Here is a 20,867-nt window from a genome sequence, read left to right as displayed (position 1 = left end):
CACATCCCTGGTCTAGCCACTTCTGGCAGGGGGACCTGCACCGGGACCCGGCCAAAGCCAGTACCCAATTGAATTAAAACCCAACCAGGGACCATTTCCTAGGAAGTTGGCTGTAAAAACTATATGTGTTGGAATGTCGCTTAGATCATGATGGATTTCTGTCTTTACTGTTTTTGGTCAATGGGCTCTACTAACTACTACTTAAATTACAAAATTGAGTAATTCCTCCATGTAACATTTTCCCAATATTTTCCATGGGTTAAAAACAGTGGTTTCTTGGGGGTGCCTGGGTGGCTCAGTTGGTTGAGCATCCAGCTTCGGCTCAGGTCATGATCTTGTGGTTGATGAGTTTGAGCCCCGCGTTGGATCTGTGCTGACAGATCAGAGCCTGGAGCCTGCTTCTGATTCTGTGTCTCCCTCTCTCTCTGCCCCTCCCCTGCTCATGCTCGGTCTCTCTCTGTCTCAAAAATATAACCATTAAAAAATTTAAAAACAAACAAACAAACAGTGGTTTCTTGGCCTTCTCAGCAAGGCAAACTTGGTCCATATACCGGCACCCATTTGTAGCCAGGGTGCAATGGGGAAGTGGGGGGGGGGGGGAATGCTACCATCCCTTTTTCAGGGGTCTTGTTTGGCTGGTTGGTCATCATAGTGACTTCATTTGAGGGATGTCTCAGTTCGTTTTGACACCAGGAACCTCTGACATATACGGTGCATGAAACACCACCTGGGCATCTGGGGGGGATCTTCGTGGTAATGGACCTTCTCTACTTTTCTCTCTCTAGGAGCCTGGGAGCTTCTCTTCCATCCCTAAGGACTCTCCCTTGGGATGCCTTTTTAATTCATTGAAAACAATTTGGATTGCAAGATTTAGGAAAGGATTGATGTCCTGTAACACTGCAAGGCCTTAGTAGAATCTAACAGATCTCTTCTGCAGGCAATAGGGAAAATCGACAGAGGTACCCTAGGCCCAGGTCTTCATGGCTCTAAATCAGGACCCAGACCAAAAGGCCTCTTGCAGAATGTGTTTTACCAAATGTGTTTGGCTACTAAACTCCCTCCTGACAAATTGGATGTCTAAACAGGCCTCCTCCTGCTAGAACTCAGTTGCTGGAGGAAACACAGGCCATCCCTAATGAAAGGGTCACTGACTCTCTCTGTTCCTCCTCGTAATAGATGTGAAGGCGTCTCCCTCAATCATTTCCCAGGTTAATGGCTATAATTGAAACTAACTGTGGTTAGTCTACCTTGGGACAGGGACTTTAAGGAATATTCCCAAGCAGCTGCTGAAACTCCATTTGTTTCAGGGAAATTCTCTGTCTTCTCCGGCCTGATATGGACTACCTAATTCCAATAGTTGGTGGGGGGCAGGGGAGAGAGAGGGGGAGAGAGACAGATAGACAGAAATGGCATCTGTTGCTCTGTCCAAGGTGACAAGGTTCAGGACTGGGAATTCCCTTTGTCTACCTTCTGTTGGCAACTCGCTTCTTACTTCCCCTCCCCCTCTTCCTCTTTCTGCACCATCTTGGTTGTGGCCTGCAGAAATGGTTCCTATACATCCTCAGTGCCTCAGGCACCATCAACTCCTCCTCCCACCCTCAAAGTCAGAGAAGAAGAGCATCCCCCACCCATGGAATGACCACTTCAGATTTTCCCACCAGTGTTCCAGGTTAAAAAATGGACAATGGGGAAAAATTTGTCTTAACTGGACCCAAGTGAAATATATTTGGTAAACTAATTTAAATTCTTTGGTTTAATTAAGATAGACCTGTATTTATAGTTATCAGCATTAAATATGGAACTCATCTATCTAGGCTTGCTGAAGGTCAAGTAAACTCATATTATCTCTCCTGGAATTTGTTAGCAAAATATGACTTAAAATATTGGTTAATTTTGTCTGCCCCAAAGTTTTCATGGGTAATTGTTAAGATAGCTTTCAAAGCCTTTGGTAATCTGAAACTTTAAAGTTTCTCTCACACACATTAAATGCGATTGAAATCATTGGATATCTAATGAGATAAAATACTAAAGCATTGATTACTAAACATAGGTTTGTGCTTCGACTTACTGCAGAAAAACTAAGGCTATTGGATCTGTTGGTAAACATGCTTTGTGCTTAACTGGTTTATAAATTTGTCATCTAAAGAATTCTGGTGTAACAGGTTACAGTTGGTTACTGTTTTCACTGGAGACTAAGGTTTCTGAGTTAAAATTCTGCAGAAGGTAGTTAAGACTAACAGATATAAGAAAAGCAACTCTGTATGTAAAATGGAAATACAGTTTTGTTGAAGGTAAAAGAAAGTAATTTTGTCCTAAATGAGATTGGTTGTTTGCAGAGAAACGGCTTGGGACAAAAGTACACTGGTATTAGATTAAAATTCTGCTTTTTTCTCGGTTCAAAAGACAAAGTTTTCTTGGACTATTGATCTGCTGTTAAGAATAATGTAAACAATAGCTTTTTCTCTTTTGTCCGCCAGGAAAACCAAAGCTTTATGTTTTGTCTTTATCAGGTCTTTGATTACTTAAAGTTAAAACTTCTCAATGTTAAACCAGCGAAGTTTTGCTAACAACTATATAACCCTACATATTTGCCTTTGGAATCTCTTATTGCCACCTTGGTTAAACAAATAAGATTCGTAATGATCTGTAATCCTATTTAGGACATGCTTTATAACTTTGTAAGGTTTTAACAAACTTCCCAGGATTTAAATTGTAAATGAAGTCCTTTTGACCATTCAGACTTATTTGTTATGTTAAGTTACTTGGAAAAGCTCTCCCAAATAATGGTAAACCTTAGGTTGTATTGCATAAGTAAATGCTATAAATGCTCAAATACATATGCAACTCCTAAAATTTTAATATGTTTCGGTAATAAGGTAATCACCTGATATTCTGATCATTAAATGTTACGTGTCACAGAAATCACTGAATTTCCCTGTCAATTGCATATAAGGAACTCTCATAAGATCTTTAGCAATATCCATTTCTGAGATTGTGTCATTTATAATTGTTCTCATTCTCAAAACATATTTCATCTTCAAGAAGATTCATAAAAAGGACTTTTAGGACAAACACAGGTATTTGACATCTTTAAAAATCCTAAAACTAAAATGGGTAAGAATTTCCAGAATGAAAAAGCTGCATTCAAACTGAACAAGAATTAGGAACATGGGACTAAATGAACTCAGAGGAAGATTATAGTTTTGTGATTCTTGTTGGAAATATTGTTGGATCTCTAATATTTGCTCACCCAGATTAAGGAGACTTTCTCTTAAGATATCTATGATATACAGGAATGTGATAAAGTATTCATTTGTCAACAAACTATAGTATTGAACTTTTCTCTCTACCTAAACCCTCTGAAATTCACAAACTCAGTGAGTGTTCTTTCTCCATGGCAATCATACTTACTTGCATAAGTTCAATAAGAATATGTTCACCTTGTAACAGGATGCCATTGGAAATACTGGTTATTTTACCAAGGCTTTGACTGGAATGTCATATTTGAGAGACATGCATAGACTCAGATATGACCACACAGCTCTAAGGAACTAAGGTTTGAAAGAGCAGACCTAGGCCGGCCGACTCCATTTTGTTCTGTGTCCTCCATCTTGTTCTGTGTCCTCCATCGTAAGTGACTATGTCCCCGACATGGCCCCCTTTCCGGGAAAACCGCAGAAAGAAATTCCTGCTCAAACCTCAGGCCACGCCTCCTCCCCTGGAGTAACTTCCCTCTCACCCATTCAAACTTCCCGTTCAAACCACGTCTGGTGACCTGCGCAATGGGACTCTGACCCTTCCCCAGCCAATCGGCTAAGGCCACGACCGTTACCCCACCAACCACCCCTAGATCCCTATGAAACCTTTATGCTTTTGAAAGTCGCACTCTCTCTCTGGCATCTCACCACTGCGTCAGTGAAGGTAGGGGATTGAACTTGAGCTAGCTCGAATAAAGGCTCTTTGCTTTTGCATTGGACTCGGCTCCCTGGTTGTCTTTGGGGATCACGAATTCTGGGCATAACAGGTTCACTTTAAGAAACATGGAGGCATAAATCCCCTTGGAAATGTTAGCCTGATACCTTGCTTACAGAGTTCCCAGCAGCCTTACCAGGTGAGTAAAGAATGTCACTTCCTGGCAGGTGCAGGAACCTCAGGATATCTTGGGGACCGTGTGAGGAGGAATTTGCATAATTCTATAGGTATTGCAGAACTGTCTGATGGCAAGTACTTGTCTTGGCTTCTGGTCTTGAGAGCCTACTAAAAGTTCAATCTGGAGATTCCTTACAAAAGTTTCCAGCAAAGCAAACTTTAAAAGATCTACATGAGAAATTGCTGTTCTTGCTGAGCTTATGTAAATAATTAGGCCAAGTTTGTTAAAACTTGACTTGGTCTACAAATGAATTAATCTTGATTTGGCTATCCCTGGAAATGAGGGTTCTTAGAAAAACTATGTTTCAATAATGCACCTTTATGGATGTTAAACTTTAGTTTTCATTGTCTTTAAATGTTATTTGCCTAAACTAGACAACTTGAGGTAAACTTCAGAAAAATTGTCACAATGGCACAGGTGTGGACAATTTTTTGCTTCTTGTTCTGTGGGGGTAATAATAAGACCCCATGGGCATATGCTTATTTAAACGACTGGAAAGTGGGATGGATTCCCCCAACAATTGTATGTAAAGACTTTTATCACTGTAAGCCTATCAATAGATAAGGACTATAGTACTTCATTAAATTATTCACTTGAGGCCGGGTTAATTCATAAATCTCTAAGTGAATATGCAAACCATATCCTCCCTAAACCTGATCTGACAGCTAATAGAAACCCATACCATTTAAACCCAAAGACCTGGTTTATTAAAAAGATTGAAAGTCTAATACAGCAGCAGATCTAACTCCAGAATGGAAGGGCCCCTATGGGGTCATATTGAGTACTCCCACTGCAGTAAATTAGAGGGACACTCTTCATAGGCTCCTGTATCTCAAATAAAACCTGTATCCCCTTAAATCAATGAGCAAACTAATGTGCCTTCTCATTCCTGTGAGCCTCAAACTTCTCTTATGGTGGTTGTACCTTTCTTTTTCATTATCCTTTCCCCAATTTATACTAACAATTCCTTCTTACAATGGGCCATTCAAAAGGATCACCACAGACATTTGAGTTACAAACCAGAAAGACCAATCTGATTCCTGCTGCCTGTTTCCACTCCATCTGAGGATGCGTCAAGCCTGACATCTAAAAATCTCACTGGCAGCACTGGTAGACACTGGGTTTGTAATTTTCTCTATCCATTAACCTTTATTTTTGTTATAAAAATGTCTTTTTAAAATTACCTGATTGCTTACTAAACAGGAAAGCACCTGTTGGCTAAACACCACCTGTTACACAGTTAAGGTATTAAAAAAATTTTTTTTGATGTTTATTTATTTTTGAAAGAGAGACAGAGTGACAGGCGGAGGGGTAGAGACAGAAGGAGTCACAGAATCCGAAGCAGGCCCCGAGCTGTCAGCACAGAGCCCGACGTGGGGCTTGAACTCACGGAGTATAAGATCATGACCTGAGCTGAAGTCGGACACCTAACCAACTGAGCCACCCAGGCGCCCCACACAGTTAAGTTCTTAAATGACTCTTAAAATAACATTATATTATTCAATGCTAAAATAGCCCAAATGCATAAAACAGTTCTACAAAAAAAAATGGGATTAAATGTTTTAGCTGCTACTTAAAGTGGAACTCGTGCTCTCAAACAAACAATGCTGTATGTGCATTCCAGATTACCACAAAAATATTTCTGGATTTCTAACTGACATGAATACTCAAACTGGTGCTTTAAACAATCCCTCTCTTTCCTTTAGTGATTGGTTAACCTCCTGGACTAGAGGATTTTTGTCAACTACTCTGGTGCCCAGAGTCCACCCCCTGCAATAACTTCAAAACAACAGATGATCTTTTCTCCTCAAGGAGGTTCATACCTGTTGTCCACGTTGGATCCAGTGGCCTCCACCATTTGCAACTCCCCCATACATTTCCCACCTGATCAATATTGACCCATAGGTAGGGACATCTCTACACCCCTACTCAGCAGGAAGAAGCTACAGAAGATGAGACCTTCCACTTTTAACAACCTTAATGACTTCAGGATCAAAACTGTTCAGGGGATATGATGAGGGAGGGTGGGGCAAGCTGAGGGCAAAGTACAGGCTAACAGCAAACCTACCCCTCCCCCCAGTGGGTTATGTGTGACATTCCTCAAGCACTCCTGGCTGTCCAAGAACAAAGGAAAGGGAAAAACAAATGGTTAACTGATAGATATTGCAGTCATGCAAGATATGAGTCTCCATCAGTTTACAAATATCTTAGTAAATTACAAGAAAAAGGCAACCTTCTCAATAGCCTAATCTCCAGAAATCTCTAGCTCCAAATTCACCCTTCCCTCCATAGTGATGTGGGGAACAATGGCAAGAAGGAAATGGCAGATAAAATTAAATTTCCTTTAACCAACAGTCCATTGTCAAATACTTGAGTCAAACACAGATCATAACATTTCTCCAGGAACTCCCTATCCTCTTAATGTGCTGAAGGGAAAAACCACATTAGCTTGACAATAGCTGGGCGTCCAGCAATCTGCGAGTCTTCTTTAGCAGATGAAGATCCTATCAGAAACATCCTCAGGACTTTATCTCCCCCAGGTCCCTGTATATAACCAGTTAACTCTCTTCACAATCCCAGTACAGCTCTTTCTGCCCCTGGGTCCTGTCCCCATGCTATAATAAAATCAATTTTTGCATCAAAGTCATCTCAAGAATTATTTCTTGGCCATCACCTCTGGACCCCCATCACTCCAAAACCCCATCATGTGTCTATGTGTCTGTTAATTCCTGTTCGTACATTACCAAAGACAAAGTTCAGCTGCCCATTGCTCCAAAAGCCAATATGCAAGAGACAAGTGTTCCATGGAAAGGAATATGAGCTTTATTCAAGAGGGTGATCACCTGAGGAAGGTGGGGCTGTTGTACAAAGGCCAAATCCAAGGTCTGTGTGTAGCCCAGGGTTTTTTTTGTTTTTTTGTTTTTTTTTTTAACGTTTATTTTTGGGACAGAGACAGAGCATGAACGGGGGAGGGGCAGAGAGAGAGGGAGACACAGAATCGGAAACAGGCTCCAGGCTCTGAGCCATCAGCCCAGAGCCCGACGCGGGGCACGAACCCATGGACCGCGAGATTGTGACCTGGCTGAAGTCGGACGCTTAACCGACTGTGCCACCCAGGCTCCCCAGCCCAGGGGTTTTTAATGGAGTTTAGAGACGTTAACTGGTAAAGGGAGTACAGTGGTCCATAAGTTTCTTGACTGCATGCAGACTCAATAGTCGCAGCTATAGATGTTTTCACAGTGCTGGAAGGTTGTGAAGGGGGTCTGATGACTTAATGCTAGGGGTCAGGTTTGTTTTGTGACATGCAGAAGTGCTAAGTTCTTTCCATGAGACAACGCCGGATCTTTGGATACACAGAAAAAGCTTAATCAATCATGTGGGCTAAAGGTGTTTGTTAAATTTTCACAATTACTAGGTTGGCTGGAGGGCCCAAGGTAGATTTCCCATACATCCTGTTTTTTTAGTACTGAAAGAGGAACTCAGCTGCCCCCGTTTTGACCCCAAACTTTCTCATTGGATTCTTGAGCTTGTCTCTTGGCTAAGGAAGACCTTGATGGCAAGCATTCCCAGATGAGAACCAAAATGACCCCTTCAAGCAATAAAGAGTGCCCTGAACAGCAAGACCCCACTCATGAGTGACTCCATGACAATGATCTTGTCTCACTGCCTCCCTGCATGTACCCACCCACCTTTGCTGACATTTTTCTTATATAAACCTAGAAGTGTTTTCACCACTTTGGAATCAGTCTTTGAGAATTTAGTCCACTGTGTTCCCTATGTTAGCCTCCCTGAAAGAGATTCCTTTCCTGTTTCACCCCCACTGGTTCCTCTGCCTTGGGATTTTGTCACCGCTGAGCAGCCAAACCTAGTCCACTTGGGACCCCCAGGCTTGGTGCTCTTACATCCCTGTACCCCACAGTACAACAAACTCATAATTTGTTGACCAACCTGTGCCTGAAGTTATTTCCTTTACATAATCTTGGACAACCTAATCCAATGAGTTTAGCCCAGATGTCACACCCTGTCGCCCTGAGGAGCTGCCAGAGTGGGCACAATTGTACACATGGAAAGGAATCAAGAACTCACCTGTGGACCGGGCTGTGTCCTCAGGTGCCTCCCAGGTCAAGAATGGCCAGGGCTCAGGGCAATGTATTGCATTAAGGATCCACAGTGGGACCTTGAACTCCACAGGACTAACGGGGACTCAACCCAGCAGGTCCTTCCAAAGTCACCTCCGGGGGGTGCCATTTTCCTCCCCTGTCCCTGTGCCACTCCTGACCTGCGACCCAGCACCTTTTTCTCCCTGCAGGCCCCTTCCTGGCTGATGCTCTGAGATGACACCAGCGTCACGTGTGGGTCCGAAGAAAAAAGGTCTCAGCGGGTTCCTACACTAAGGCCACTGACCTCTCCTGGGAGTCGCCTTCCTCTGCCTGCCCACTGGCTCCCAGTCCTCCCTGGAGAGGGGGAAGCCAGAAATGGCCGCAGTGCCCCGGCCAGCAGTCTTCCCCTGAGTGGGAGGGCTGGTAAGGCAACCTAGATTCAGGGTGAGATGCACCAAAGCCATTCATTTTTGGGGAATGCACTCAAGTATTACAGAAAGAAAGAGTCACATCACATGGAGGTGATCACTAGAGGGTGAGAAATCCTTCCAAGGTACTGGATGGGATCCGAGGAAGCTTTCTGAACCCAGTGGGTTTGCCCAACAACCTGGTCACCGCTAAGGTGAGGCCAGCCATATTTTCACTCACCCATCAGGGTGTTTAGGGAGGTCCCTCCCCTCTGGCCAATCAGGATTAACATCTTCTCCTGAGGCTTGTGCAGACCTGCAGCTGGCTCACAGCACCCCCACCTCCACCCCCACCCCAGCTCCTGTCCGCCTGGGATTGTAAAGTCTCCTGCACACGCCAAAGTTTAGTCTTCCACCAAACACCCAAGTGGGATTTTTCAGCGCCTTCTCCCAGCATATCCCGCTCTCATGATGGGAGAATTTTCACTTTGGAAATTGGCCAGCACTACAAAGCAGGGCTGCAGTTTGGTATTTCTGAATGCCTGGATGTAAGAAAGTGAAGACATAATGGTAAGAATGCACACTAAACTTACACATGTATGGTGTTCTGGGCCGTCACGTGTGCAGGACACAAGAGCAGCTGAGTGAAAACAGTGAAGAAATAGCCTAACACTGTTACTATGACTGCATACAGCAAAATGTCACACCATTTAAGAATGAGGAAAATTCGAATACATACCATTGTTGTATGCGTTTCTTATTTGTAAATGAAAATGGAAATAGCCATAACTCATCGGAAAGATAATGGGCAAACGATATGAACAGAAATTGTACCAAAGGAGATAGACAGGTGGTAAATAAACACACGAAAAAACACTCAAAATCAACACCCCTAGGAAATGCAATGGCAGCAGCACTACACACTTATGACATGGGCTGACATTACAGACTGGCACTATCAAGTAGTGGCAGGGACTGGAGGCACTGGAACTCTCATACATGCTGGTGGGAATGCAGAACTGAAGTTTAGATCACATTTTGGCAGTGTCTTAAAAATATCAGCACTAACCTACCTGTGACGGGCATTGCGCTTTGAGTCACACCACAAGAGAAAGGAAACCTCTATCCACATAGAGAACGGTAATGAAAATTTTTAGAGAGCACTTTGTTTACAAACGCCAAAACTCTAAGTAACCCAAATGGTCCAAACAGACGAATGGGTAAATAGTGGTATACTTCCAGAGAAGAAACTAGTAGTATTGCCTGGAAGGGATGTATACGGAAAATGACCTCCAAACCTTAAGCAAGGGAAAAGGTTGAGAAGTCCAGCTTGAGGAGAAATGGTTTATTTACGGACTCAGGGACAGAAGCGTGACTTTGGCACCCATAAGAGGAGTCGGTCCCTGCACCACCAACTCCAGGACGACCAGTTTTTACAGCCAAGGAGGCTGGGGAGTACCTGGGAGACTACTTGGGAGGTGAATGTTTCAGAACAAGCATCTGCCACAGGCACAGCTGGTACCAACAACAATGCTGGCTAGGCGTGTCAAAAAAGCTACCTCTCTGGACAATCAACCACCCTTGTCTTGTATCCTCTTCCTCTCTCGCACGATGGCCTCGAGACGTAAACACCAGAGAGGATATGCGAGTTCAGACACCTTTGGATTATTTTATGACAGTGACCTCTTGGACACAGGACACATGTGTGGATAGTGAAGAATTTCTGTACACACTGATCCTGCCCGGTCACTAGAACACCCGTGGATACATATTTATAAGAGATACACTCCACTAAGTGGCTGATGTCTCCTCTATTCCCTCATTGCCCTATCTTCTAGATTACCGATTACAGTTCCCTTGCCCCCGTGGTGTAACACACGAATAGTGTGCATCAGGTCACATGGCTCCTTTGAAGCTTTTGGGGTAGATATTCCACTCAACAGTGCCTGGCAGCATGTGGTATCAGCTGTGGACAAGCAAAATATTCATGTGGTCTCCACAACCACTGGAGATGGTTTCATAACCACTGGAGATGCTCCCTCTTCAGGGTGACCTCTGAGCACAGGAAAAATCCTGGCATCCAGACCACAGAATCCAGATACAGAACACAGGGGACTCTATTAGCTAGAACTGCCATAATAATGTGCCACATGGGTGATTTGACATCGGAAATTTACTTGCCCACAAGTCTGGAATCTAGAAACTGGACATAAATCAGCAGGGTTAGTTTCTTCTCAGGCCTCTGTCCTTGGAGAGAGATGGGGATGGCTTGGAGATGGGGATTTCCCTGTCTTCAAATGGTCATTCTTCTGGTCCTCTATCCTCAGCTCCTCTTCTTATAAGGACACCAGTCATACTAAAAGTCCATCCTAACAACCTCATTTCAACTTCATTATATCTTTAAACATCCTGTGTTTCACTATAGTCCCATTCTGACATACTGGGGGCCACAACTTCAACATAGGTATTTTGGATTCACAATTCAGCCCATAAGAAAGGTAGTGGGTCATAATGCAAATTCACACCCAAGCTGGAGAGTGCCCAGGTACATATTATTTATTTGCAATTATCCTCTCCAGGACACAGCAAGCTTGGGATGCAATGAAATCTGTTCACTCCTTACTGCTGGAAGAGCCTAATTCTGCTTTCAAATAACCCATTAGAATACAACACCTAAGACTAAAGTTATTAAACAAAAAAGGCATTTATTAATGCATAAACCAGAGCAACATGTGGCAGCAATTACCTGTGTTGGGACTTGGATGCTGCATAGATTTATCACAAGCATCACAAGACCAACAATATCCTAAGACATTTACTCTTTATCTGCAAGACACTATCCAAATCTCAGATCAGTTACTGTGAATAAACACTGCATCACATCCATGTCCTAACTTAGAAGGGAATGTGAAGTTCCAATTATCCATAATGTCCATCACCAATGACAATGTGCAGGGGTAACATGCTTAAGCATGTAGACGGTGATTGATACACATTAGGGAACCTGTCAGGAATCAAAGTGGAGTCATTTGTAATAGAAACTGGCAGTGACTTCAATCTAGCAATGACTCCGGACACATCTGAAGCACAACACAGCTCCTCAAGTTTTCCCAAATAGCTGGAACTGAGGGTAAGTCACTCCACTGCGGACATTCAAGTGAACAAGGTTTGTTCCAGCTAAGTGGCTGCTTCACAAAGGCACTCCTCCACTGTGATTACACTACTCAAGGAAATACCACCTGCTCTGCTACCTTAACGCCCTTTGGCAGTGTGAACTCTAAGTGTGCCATGAAGACAGAGGACTGGCAAAAGGAATTGTGTCATTCCCCTCACTCATGAGGCCTTACCCAGGGTAATTTCTGATTTTTATGAAACTGTATCCTTCGCCAAAAGACTGCCCACATTCTTCACATGTCTTAGCTCAGGCTGCTCTAACAAAGTACCACAAACTAGGTGACTTGCAAACAACACAAACTTCTTTCTGGAGGCTGGATAGCCAACCTAACATTCCCTATAGGGTCCGGTTCCATGTCTGGTGAGGAGCAACTTCCTGATTTATAGATGATCTTCTCAAAAGGGTCCTCACATGGTACACAGAGGAAGCAAGCTCTCTTAGAACTGGTATGAAGACAATAAACCCATTCATGAGGGCTCCATCCACACTCATGACCCATTCTGATTCAAATTACCTCCCAAAGACATCATCTGCTAATCCTGAATAGAGGATAGGAAGAGAAATACAACTTCTAGTGAACATAAACAATTCATAATTGATCACTCAGAAGGGCTTCATCTACTATACTTTATGTTGTTGAGTGAGACTGGAGCTTTGGCTGAAAGACTGCCCACATTCACAGCACTCCTAAGGCCTTTCTCCAGTGTGAACTCTTTGGTGATAACTAAGAGCAGGATGACTGATAAAAGATTTCCCACATACAGTGCACTCGTAAGGCCTTTCTCCTGTGTGAATTCTCTGGTGTTGAATGAATGTTGCCTTCCACTTAAAAGATTTCCCACATTCATTACACTTATAAGGCCTTTCACCCGAGTGAACCTTTATGTGTACATTGAGGCTATTTCTTCGGAGAAAGGACTTGCCACATTCACTGCACTCATACGGTCTTTCTCCAGTATGAACTCTCTGGTGAGCACGAAGGACAGAACTAGCTGTAAAAGATTTCCCACATTCATTGCACTCATAAGGTCTTGCTCCAGTGTGAACTCGTTGGTGAGATCGGAGGGAAGAACTACAAGCAAAAGATTTCCCACACTCATTACACTCATAAGGCCTTATTCCAAGGTGACTTTGTCGATGATACTGGAGGGCGTGGCTACGACTAAAAGATTTCCCACATTTACTACACAAATAAGGCTTTTCTCCTGTGTGAATTCTCTGGTGTTCAATGAGTTTGGACTTACACTTAAAAGATTTCCCACATTCATTACACTCATAAGGCCTTTCACCCGAGTGAACCTTTATGTGTACATTCAGGTTAGTTCTTCGGGGAAAGGACTTGCCACATTCCCTGCATTCATAAGGCTTTTCTCCAGTATGAACTCTCTGGTGGTAACGCAGGACAGAACTAGTGGTAAAAGTTTTCCCACATTCACTGCATTCATAAGGCCTTTCTCCTGTGTGAACCCTCTGGTGATTATGGAGGACAGAGCTAGCAGTAAAGGATTTCCCACATTCACTACACTCATAAGGCCTTTCTCCGGTGTGAACTCTCTGGTGAGAACGAAGGACAAAACTAGTGGTAAAAGATTTCCCACATTCACTGCACTCATAAGGCCTTTCTCCTGTGTGAATTCTTTGGTGTTGAATGAATGAAGACTTACACTTCAAAGATTTTCCACATTCATTACATTCGTATGGCCTCTCACTTGAGTGAACCTTTATGTGTACATTGAGGTTATTTCTTCGGTGAAAGGACTTGCCACATTCACTGCACTCATAAGGCCTCTCCCCAGTGTGAACTCTGTGATGATAATGGAGGTCAGACCTAGAGAAAAATGATTTACCACATTCACTGCACTCATAAGGCTTTTCTCCAGTGTGAACACTCTGGTGAGAACGGAAGCCAGTACTGGAGATAAAAGACTTCCCACATTCACTGCACTCATAAGGTCTTTCCCCTGTGTGAGATCTCTGATGATAACTGAGAGCAGAGATAGAGGTAAAACGTTTTGCACAGTCACCACAATTATAAGGCCTTTCTAAGGTTTGAACAGAACGTGTAATCAACATCTGGCGATGGCTAAAAGATTTTGCACATCCACTGCAAACATGATTACTTTCTCCACTATGCCATCTCTGGGGATGAGTAAGTACTGATTTGTGGCTTAAGGATTTCCCACATTTGTTGCACGTGTATTGCCTAGACCCAGTGTGAGTCTTTCCGTACAGACTGTGAGCTGACCTTCGTCTAAGGGATTTTTCAGCTTCGCCAAACTCATGATGTCCTTGTGCAGTATGGAATGTCTGGTGGATAGTGTATAAAGATTTTTGCCTGAATGTTTTCCCACATTCACTGCACACAAAACATGGACTTCCAGGTTGGACACCCTGATCCTGAACATGTGTATATTTGGGACCAAAAGCTTCCTTGCATTCTCCCCGAGTGTAAGGACCTTTACTGCTCTGCAAAGTTGCCCTGCACTGGCTGATTGTGTTTGGCTTCTCTCCAGTATGAATGGCGTCCTGCTGCAGACGCACCAAGCCAGGCAGGAAGTCCTTCTGAACCTCTGTACAGATAAAGGGTTTTCCTGAATCATGGAATCCATATCCCTTCATAAAAGAGACCGTGTCCACACTACTTCTGAATGGTTTCTCTCCCGTGTGCTGCTCCGGCTGCTGCTGAAAGTTTACGCTGAAGTAAAATCGTTGTGCGCATGCCCCACACCTCAACAGTTTCTGGCTGCTTGGTTTTCCCTGGTGCTCAGCCAAGCGGAAAACGTCTCTCAAGACCGGACCGCACATCTCACAGGGGTGGGTCTTCCGGGAAGACAGAGCTGCCTTGGGCGTGCTGGCCTGTGACACACCTACAGAAACGCTCTGTTCAAGGGGTGCCTCCGCATCCTCTGCTCCACAGCAGCAACCTGAACGCAAAGAAACTCTCATGAAATACATGGTGACTACAGTGAGGGGTAAGCCCATCACATATATGCATCTGTCTCGTGTAGGCACGAGTTGAGTAGATGCTATTCCAGACACGGGAGTTGGAATTCAGGTGAAGGAGGGTCCGCTCTGCGTTACTGGGCCCCTAAGGTCAATGCACTGTGGACAGCTCATTGGAAGGACAGAAAACCAGGGTTTGATGGAAGGATGAGAGCCAGGGTCTACAACTTGTTTCTCTGCCCACAGCATTGGCAAGGTTCTTTTCTGCTACTGACACCTGGCTGAGTAGGAGGCTGCTGAAAAATCCAAAGAAATCTGTGGCTGTTCAAGGTCACATTAAGGATACACGAACATTTCTGGCAAATGGGTGAAGGTGAATGTTGGACTACCCAGGAAGAGCAGTGAGAGAAATGGGTAAGATGTGGAGGCCTGAGAAAGAGCAATTACCCCTGCGCTGGAAGTCACAGGACTACCAAAGGAGTAGAACCCACAAGTACACAAACTGTCAACAGTGAAGAAGGAAAGACAGGAACGAGGTGTGGCCATTGGCATGGCACCAAACTCTAGTTGAACAAAGGTACCTAGTGTGATCTGAACAAAGTCCTGATATCACACCTCCCCCAGCTGCCATTCACCAGAAAAAGGCCCCTGTGAGCCCACCTGGTCATGTCTGGATCAGGTCCATTGTATGATACAGTCCATGTATGGACTCTTCCCTGTAAGCTCCAGGTGAGCAACTACAGGGCACAGGGAGGCTAGAAATACTGAAGAAAATTGGTCACGCTGGATGGCCACGACTGCCCCAGAGCTACTCAGCACACAACAGACTCAGAAAAGCATCCTATGTGACTGATGTTGGCAGGATGGTAGAATACGGGATCCCAGCCTTTACCAAAAAAAAATCAATTCAACAGCTATTCATGAATCATAGTAGCCTCAGAGGGCTCAAGAGTCCAATCAAGACTGACTAATACACAGTGAAGCATAAAAGAGAGCACAAGCACACAGAAAGGATGGCTGGAGACAATATTAGCAGAGACATGGGGGGACGGGTAGAAAACAGGGGCTGGGGAATCTCTGTCAGCCACCAGGTGGGTGCTACTGAGGTCCCTGCTCAGCAGGGACTCCTACTGCCTGCTCCACAGAGGACACTGGCACCCCTGCCACCGAATCTCCTAAAACAGGAAGCAAAGAAATCTTGGAAACAAAAATCAAAACTGAAGGCAGCACATTTCTGATTTCAAACAACATTACAAAGCTATATAATCAAAACAATAGGACACTGGATAAATGGAATAAACAGACCAGAAATAAATATATACAAGCAACTAGTATTTGAAAATTTCCCCAAGAAAATACACTAGGGAATGAACAATCTCTTCAATGCTGTTTTGAAATCTGAATATCCAAAAGAACAAACAAGGAAACTTGACCCACATCTCACAGCACTCATGGAAATGAACTTGAAAGTGATTCAAAACTTCAACTTAAGACCTCAAACCCTGAAACTTCAAAAGCATATACTCCAAAAGGAAAAAAAAAACCACACAGGACTATATCTAATTGAAAAGTTGTAGCAGAACCGTAGACACAGAAGTAAGTGAAGATAGATACACATAACCAACAGGTAATCAAGGCACTGATCATCAGTAAATGCAAATAAAAAATCACAAATATCACCTGCTACCTGTTAAAATGGCTATGACCAAAAAGACAAGAGGTAACACGTTGGTGAGGATGTGCACAAGATAGAACCCTTGAACACTGGCTGGGACTGTAAATCAGGGAAGTCATTACGGAAAATATTACAGAGGCCTCTCCAAAACTTTAAACAGAACTACCATATAGCCCACCATTGCCATTTCTATGTATGTATCCCAAGAAAAGAAAATCAGTATCCACACGGTGTCTGTGCATACACATCCACTACAGTATCATTCAGAAAAATTAATATACAGGGGCGCCTGGGTGGCGCAGTCGGTTGAGCGTCCGACTTCGGCCAGGTCACGATCTCGCGGTCCGTGAGTTTGAGCCCCGCGTCGGGCTCTGGGCTGATGGCTCAGAGCCTGGAGCCTGTTTCAGATTCTGTGTCTCGCTCTCTCTCTACCCCTCCCCCGTTCATGCTCTGTCTCTCTCTGTCCCAAAAATAAAAGTGAACGTTGAAAAAAAGAAAAAAAAAAAATTTAAAAAAGAAAAATTAATATACAGAAACATGAATAGGTGTGTGTGAGAAGATACAGTGAGAAACATTTAGTACACACATATATAGTAATAATTGGTGATAAAAAAGAAAGGAAAATGGACACTTGCCACCACATGGATGAAATGGAAGACATTACCCTAAGTGAAATAAGCCACAAAGCAAAAGAAAAGTGCTGCATGGTATTTCTTATTCAAACTAATAAAGACAGAAACTAGAATGCCAGAGGCTAAGGACTGGGAAAAATGGAAATGCTGGGAATGGATACACAATTTCATTTATAGGATGAATGTGAGGATCTAAGAGACAGCATGTTGACTACACTTGTGAATACTGTACTGTACACTTACAATTTGCTGAGAGAGTAGATATTAAGCTTTCTTATCACTAACCATAGAAAAGGTAATTATGTCAAGTAATTGTTAGGTTGATTACCTTCATCTTGGTAAAAATTTCATAAAGTGTAAGTGTATCAAACTATAATGTAATAATACACTTTCAATAACATAATTTTATTTGTCAGTTGTACCTTAACAAAGGTGCAGGGAGTAGTGGGAGGTAGGAATAAAGATGTAAACACTATAAAAGCACCACACTGGATAGTCTTGAGAAGTGGCCAGAGTCCACTTAAGTATGACCAAGCCAATGTGTGCAATTTCTGGCAAAGGCAGGCACAAGTACTGGCTTCAAGAGGAAGAGATCAAAACCCGGGCCACAGAAATGGCAGTGATCTGAACAAACAGACCCAGCCAGGGAGAGAGCAAGCAAGGTGCAATCCATTATCCTCAAGGCATGACTACTGACCTTGAATCTTACTCTATGAAGGTTCGGCACAGAGAGCACTGGAACGGCAGGGGAGAGAAAAGGGCACACCAACAACCCAGCCTTAGCAACAAATGCAACCACCACGGAAGCTGGGGGAGCAAGCAGGGCCCACAGTCCACACCCAAGAGGTACAAAGCATCCCCTAGGGAATGGGCAGCTGGGGGCTAAAGCGGGAATACAGAGCCCAGGCCAGGTCACTGGGGAGGGTGAGGGCCTTACCCAGGGAGGATATAAGTGTAAAGTTCTCCAGCATCACGTCATAGTACAGCCGTCTCTGAGCCTCATCAAGAAGTCTCCATTCCTTCCAGGAGAAGTAGATGGCAATGTCCTCAAAGGTCACACCACCCTGTCATGAAACGGACAGATGGCACCATGAACATTCTCTCTCGGGGAACCCACAATCTAAACCCTGACACATACACCCCATTCTCCCCAGCCACCCCAGCTCCTACCTCAGAACAAATGCCAGGTCCTGGTGTCATTAATGCCACCGTCTCCTCACCATCCCACCGATCCCTGTGTTCGGTCCTCAGCAATAACAGGCCGGGGGTGCGTACATGCAATCTGCGGGGGCCAATCTGGGTTTGGCCCCCCAAGCGCCATCCTTTCTGCCTGGACATTCCCGTGGAGTCTCCCCGAATGTGCCCTCAAACACAGACAATTATGGACCCACCTCGACCAGTCACTCTCCAATCCCAGGGCCCTGAGACCCTAAGCTCACACTCACACTCCCTCTCCGAGTGAACATGACCCTGTAGTCTGCATCTCCCTCACACCTTCAGACCCCACAGTTGCGCCCCCACAGCTTCCTGCCCCACACCAAAGGATGCCCCCTTGACTCACACTGGTACCTGTCACATGACACCCAAAGGATGTGTCACAAATTCAAACAGGTGCCACTACAACCCCAGCACTCTCATGGATCCCACCACAGGGAAAGCCCCAAATGCGGCCGAGAAGTCCCCCTCGCCTGCCGGGGACCCTGCGTCAGGGACACACACCCACAGCCACGCAGCCGTTTCAGATACTCCCAGTCCCTCTAATACTTCTCTGCTGCCCATGCTGTCCCTCCAACAGTCACAACCCTCCACTCTGCACTGGACCTTTGTGAAAAGCCCAGCCCTAAAGGTCTCCCTGCCAGGCACAGAGACGCACAAGTGACCACACTGGCCCCACACCTTATCCATCAGCAAGACTGTGAAACGGCCCGGACACCAGAAAAGCGCACCACAGAGTTCTGGTGAAGCCCTACACCACGGAATAAAGGGCAGCCCCAGACTCCCTGTCACCTTGCCGCAATTACTCCTAGCTGTCCTCAGCCATCTCTTGTCCCATCATGCCACGGAAGCCTTACCCACCCATCCATCTGCCACATCTTTCTCTCTCCTTCGCCTGTGCCCGCACTGCCCAGCAGCCCCAACCAGGCGCCGAGCCAGGGAACCACGCTTCAGCACACCTCACTAAGGCCCTCTGACCTACTAACAGCATTGCCCCCCTACTCTGCACCCCCTCCTCAATGTGACCCAAACCTCCGCCGGGGCCACACTACTGCCGTCACTTTTCAAAGTTTCCATCCCGAAACCTGCCCCGGTTTCCCGGGTTTCCCTGTCCCGCTGCCCACTGGATGACGTCACTCACGCCTCTCTGAACACCTAAGACTCAACGACGTCCAAGCAACTTGGGAGATCTCCAAGGACCATCAACCTACTGCCACCTTCCGTCCAGCTGATGGCAGCGTCCACCCCTTCCGCTGCCAGGACCGCTGAAAATTAATAACGGGAAACCTCACTAAAAGGGAGTCGGGAGGACGCAGCTGGGGGAGCTCTCGCGCACTACCGCCACGATCAGTGCAGACCCGGCAGGACGACACACTTGAACTTGGGGACTGGGAAGCTACCTCCTCTACTAGCCCAGAGGGGAAAAGACAGGCTTTCGGGACCACCCCGCCCACAGCTCAGCCAATGGGAAGCCACTACACTTTCAATTCCCAGTTGACTCTCAGGGACTTGCAGATTTTAACAGCCTTCCCAACTTCGCCCCTTCCCCTTTAAAAACGCCTACCTCTCTCGTGTCCTCCACACTGGCCTACTGTGGAGCCTCAGCGTGCTTGTTCCAGACCGCGGTGCTCTTTCGTTCTCCAGCAAACTCACTTTTGCCCGTCAAATAACTGGCAGATTATACTTCAAAGGACCCAAGCCCCCAGGCACTCCGGGACCCCTCCCTTTCTCCTGTCACCTGCAACACCCCAAATTTGCCTTGGCCCTTCTCAAACCCGGGGCCAAAATGCAACCGCTTCTCTGCCATCCACGGTGACCGTTCTGGCCCGTCAACGATCACATGCACTGGCGCAGGCACCCCCTCCTGCGCTCCCTGCCCCCTCTGCCCCCCACCCCTGCAATCTGTCCTCTCCGCAGCCAGATCGGGCCTATCTATTTACACCCGGGTTACACCGCCTGGCACACCGCCAGCATGGATGGACTGGTCAGGCAGCCAGGGGACAGGCCTCACGGGCGCCGCTGCACCTTGCGTTCGCTGAAACAACCGAGACCTGCCGGGCCCCGCTGGTGGCGCAGGCCCCCTGCAGCCCTGCACCAGCCGGCCCCTCCCCTGCAGCCCGTTCGTTCCCGCACCCCGTCACGCCGGCGCTCAGACGCGGGGACCCCGCCCGCGAGCGCCTCCCGGGCCCGGACACCGGGACCTGGGCCGCAGGGACGCGAGCAGGCGCCCCGCGCTCGGGCCTGGAGGGTCAGGGGCGGGGCGGGTGGGCCTGGGGGCCGCGCGTTTACCTCAGCCGGGTTCCTAGTCGAGGCCGCCGCCATCGGACTCTGTAGGTCCAGCGAGCGCGGAGCTGCCCGGACGGCGTCGGGCACTCGAGGGTCCCAGTCTGTGCGAAAGGACAGCGCCTTCCTTCGCTTGGTGTCACTTTGTCACCAAGATCCAAAGGTGGGATCTCTAACCTCTGAGGGTAAACAAACCTGAGGCCAAAATCGTCCGCCGTGAAGAGGCCGGAAATCCCACCCCCACGCGCCGCGCATGCTCACAAATGCCTCGTCCTGCTCCGTCATTG

At 45.9% G+C, this 20,867-nt stretch overlaps 1 protein-coding gene across 1 annotated transcript; it reads right to left on the bottom strand.

Annotated features, from left to right (window-relative positions):
- Positions 1–11,195: 11,195 nt before the first annotated feature.
- On the bottom strand, positions 11,196–20,809 carry LOC123577863 (zinc finger protein 345-like). The gene is made up of 3 exons (XM_045440175.1): positions 20,587–20,809; positions 18,020–18,146; positions 11,196–14,756 (listed from the first exon to the last, which is right to left on the bottom strand). Exons 1-3 carry the CDS (start codon positions 20,617–20,619, stop codon positions 12,520–12,522), a joined length of 2,397 nt encoding a protein of 798 aa, XP_045296131.1. The 5' UTR covers positions 20,620–20,809; the 3' UTR covers positions 11,196–12,519.
- Between the last annotated feature and the right edge of the window lie 58 nt (positions 20,810–20,867).

This window comes from Leopardus geoffroyi, chromosome E2 (genome assembly GCF_018350155.1).
Source record: "Leopardus geoffroyi isolate Oge1 chromosome E2, O.geoffroyi_Oge1_pat1.0, whole genome shotgun sequence".
In the NCBI taxonomy this organism is placed as follows: Eukaryota; Metazoa; Chordata; class Mammalia; order Carnivora; family Felidae; genus Leopardus; species Leopardus geoffroyi.
The sequence above is the reverse complement of the archived record's forward strand: the minus strand, read 5'-3'. Positions and strand labels throughout refer to the sequence as shown.

Bases quoted from the DNA above. Each gene is read 5' to 3' on its own strand.
- LOC123577863 (XM_045440175.1), bottom strand. From the start codon at position 20,619: ATGGCGGCGGCCTCGACTAGGAACCCGGCTGAG. The intron at 18,147-20,586 runs GTAAACGCGCGG...GTTTCATGACAG, and splicing joins CGACTAGGAACCCGGCTGAG to GGTGGTGTGACCTTTGAGGA. The intron at 14,757-18,019 runs GTAAGGCCCTCA...CTTTGCGTTCAG, and splicing joins TACACTTATATCCTCCCTGG to GTTGCTGCTGTGGAGCAGAG.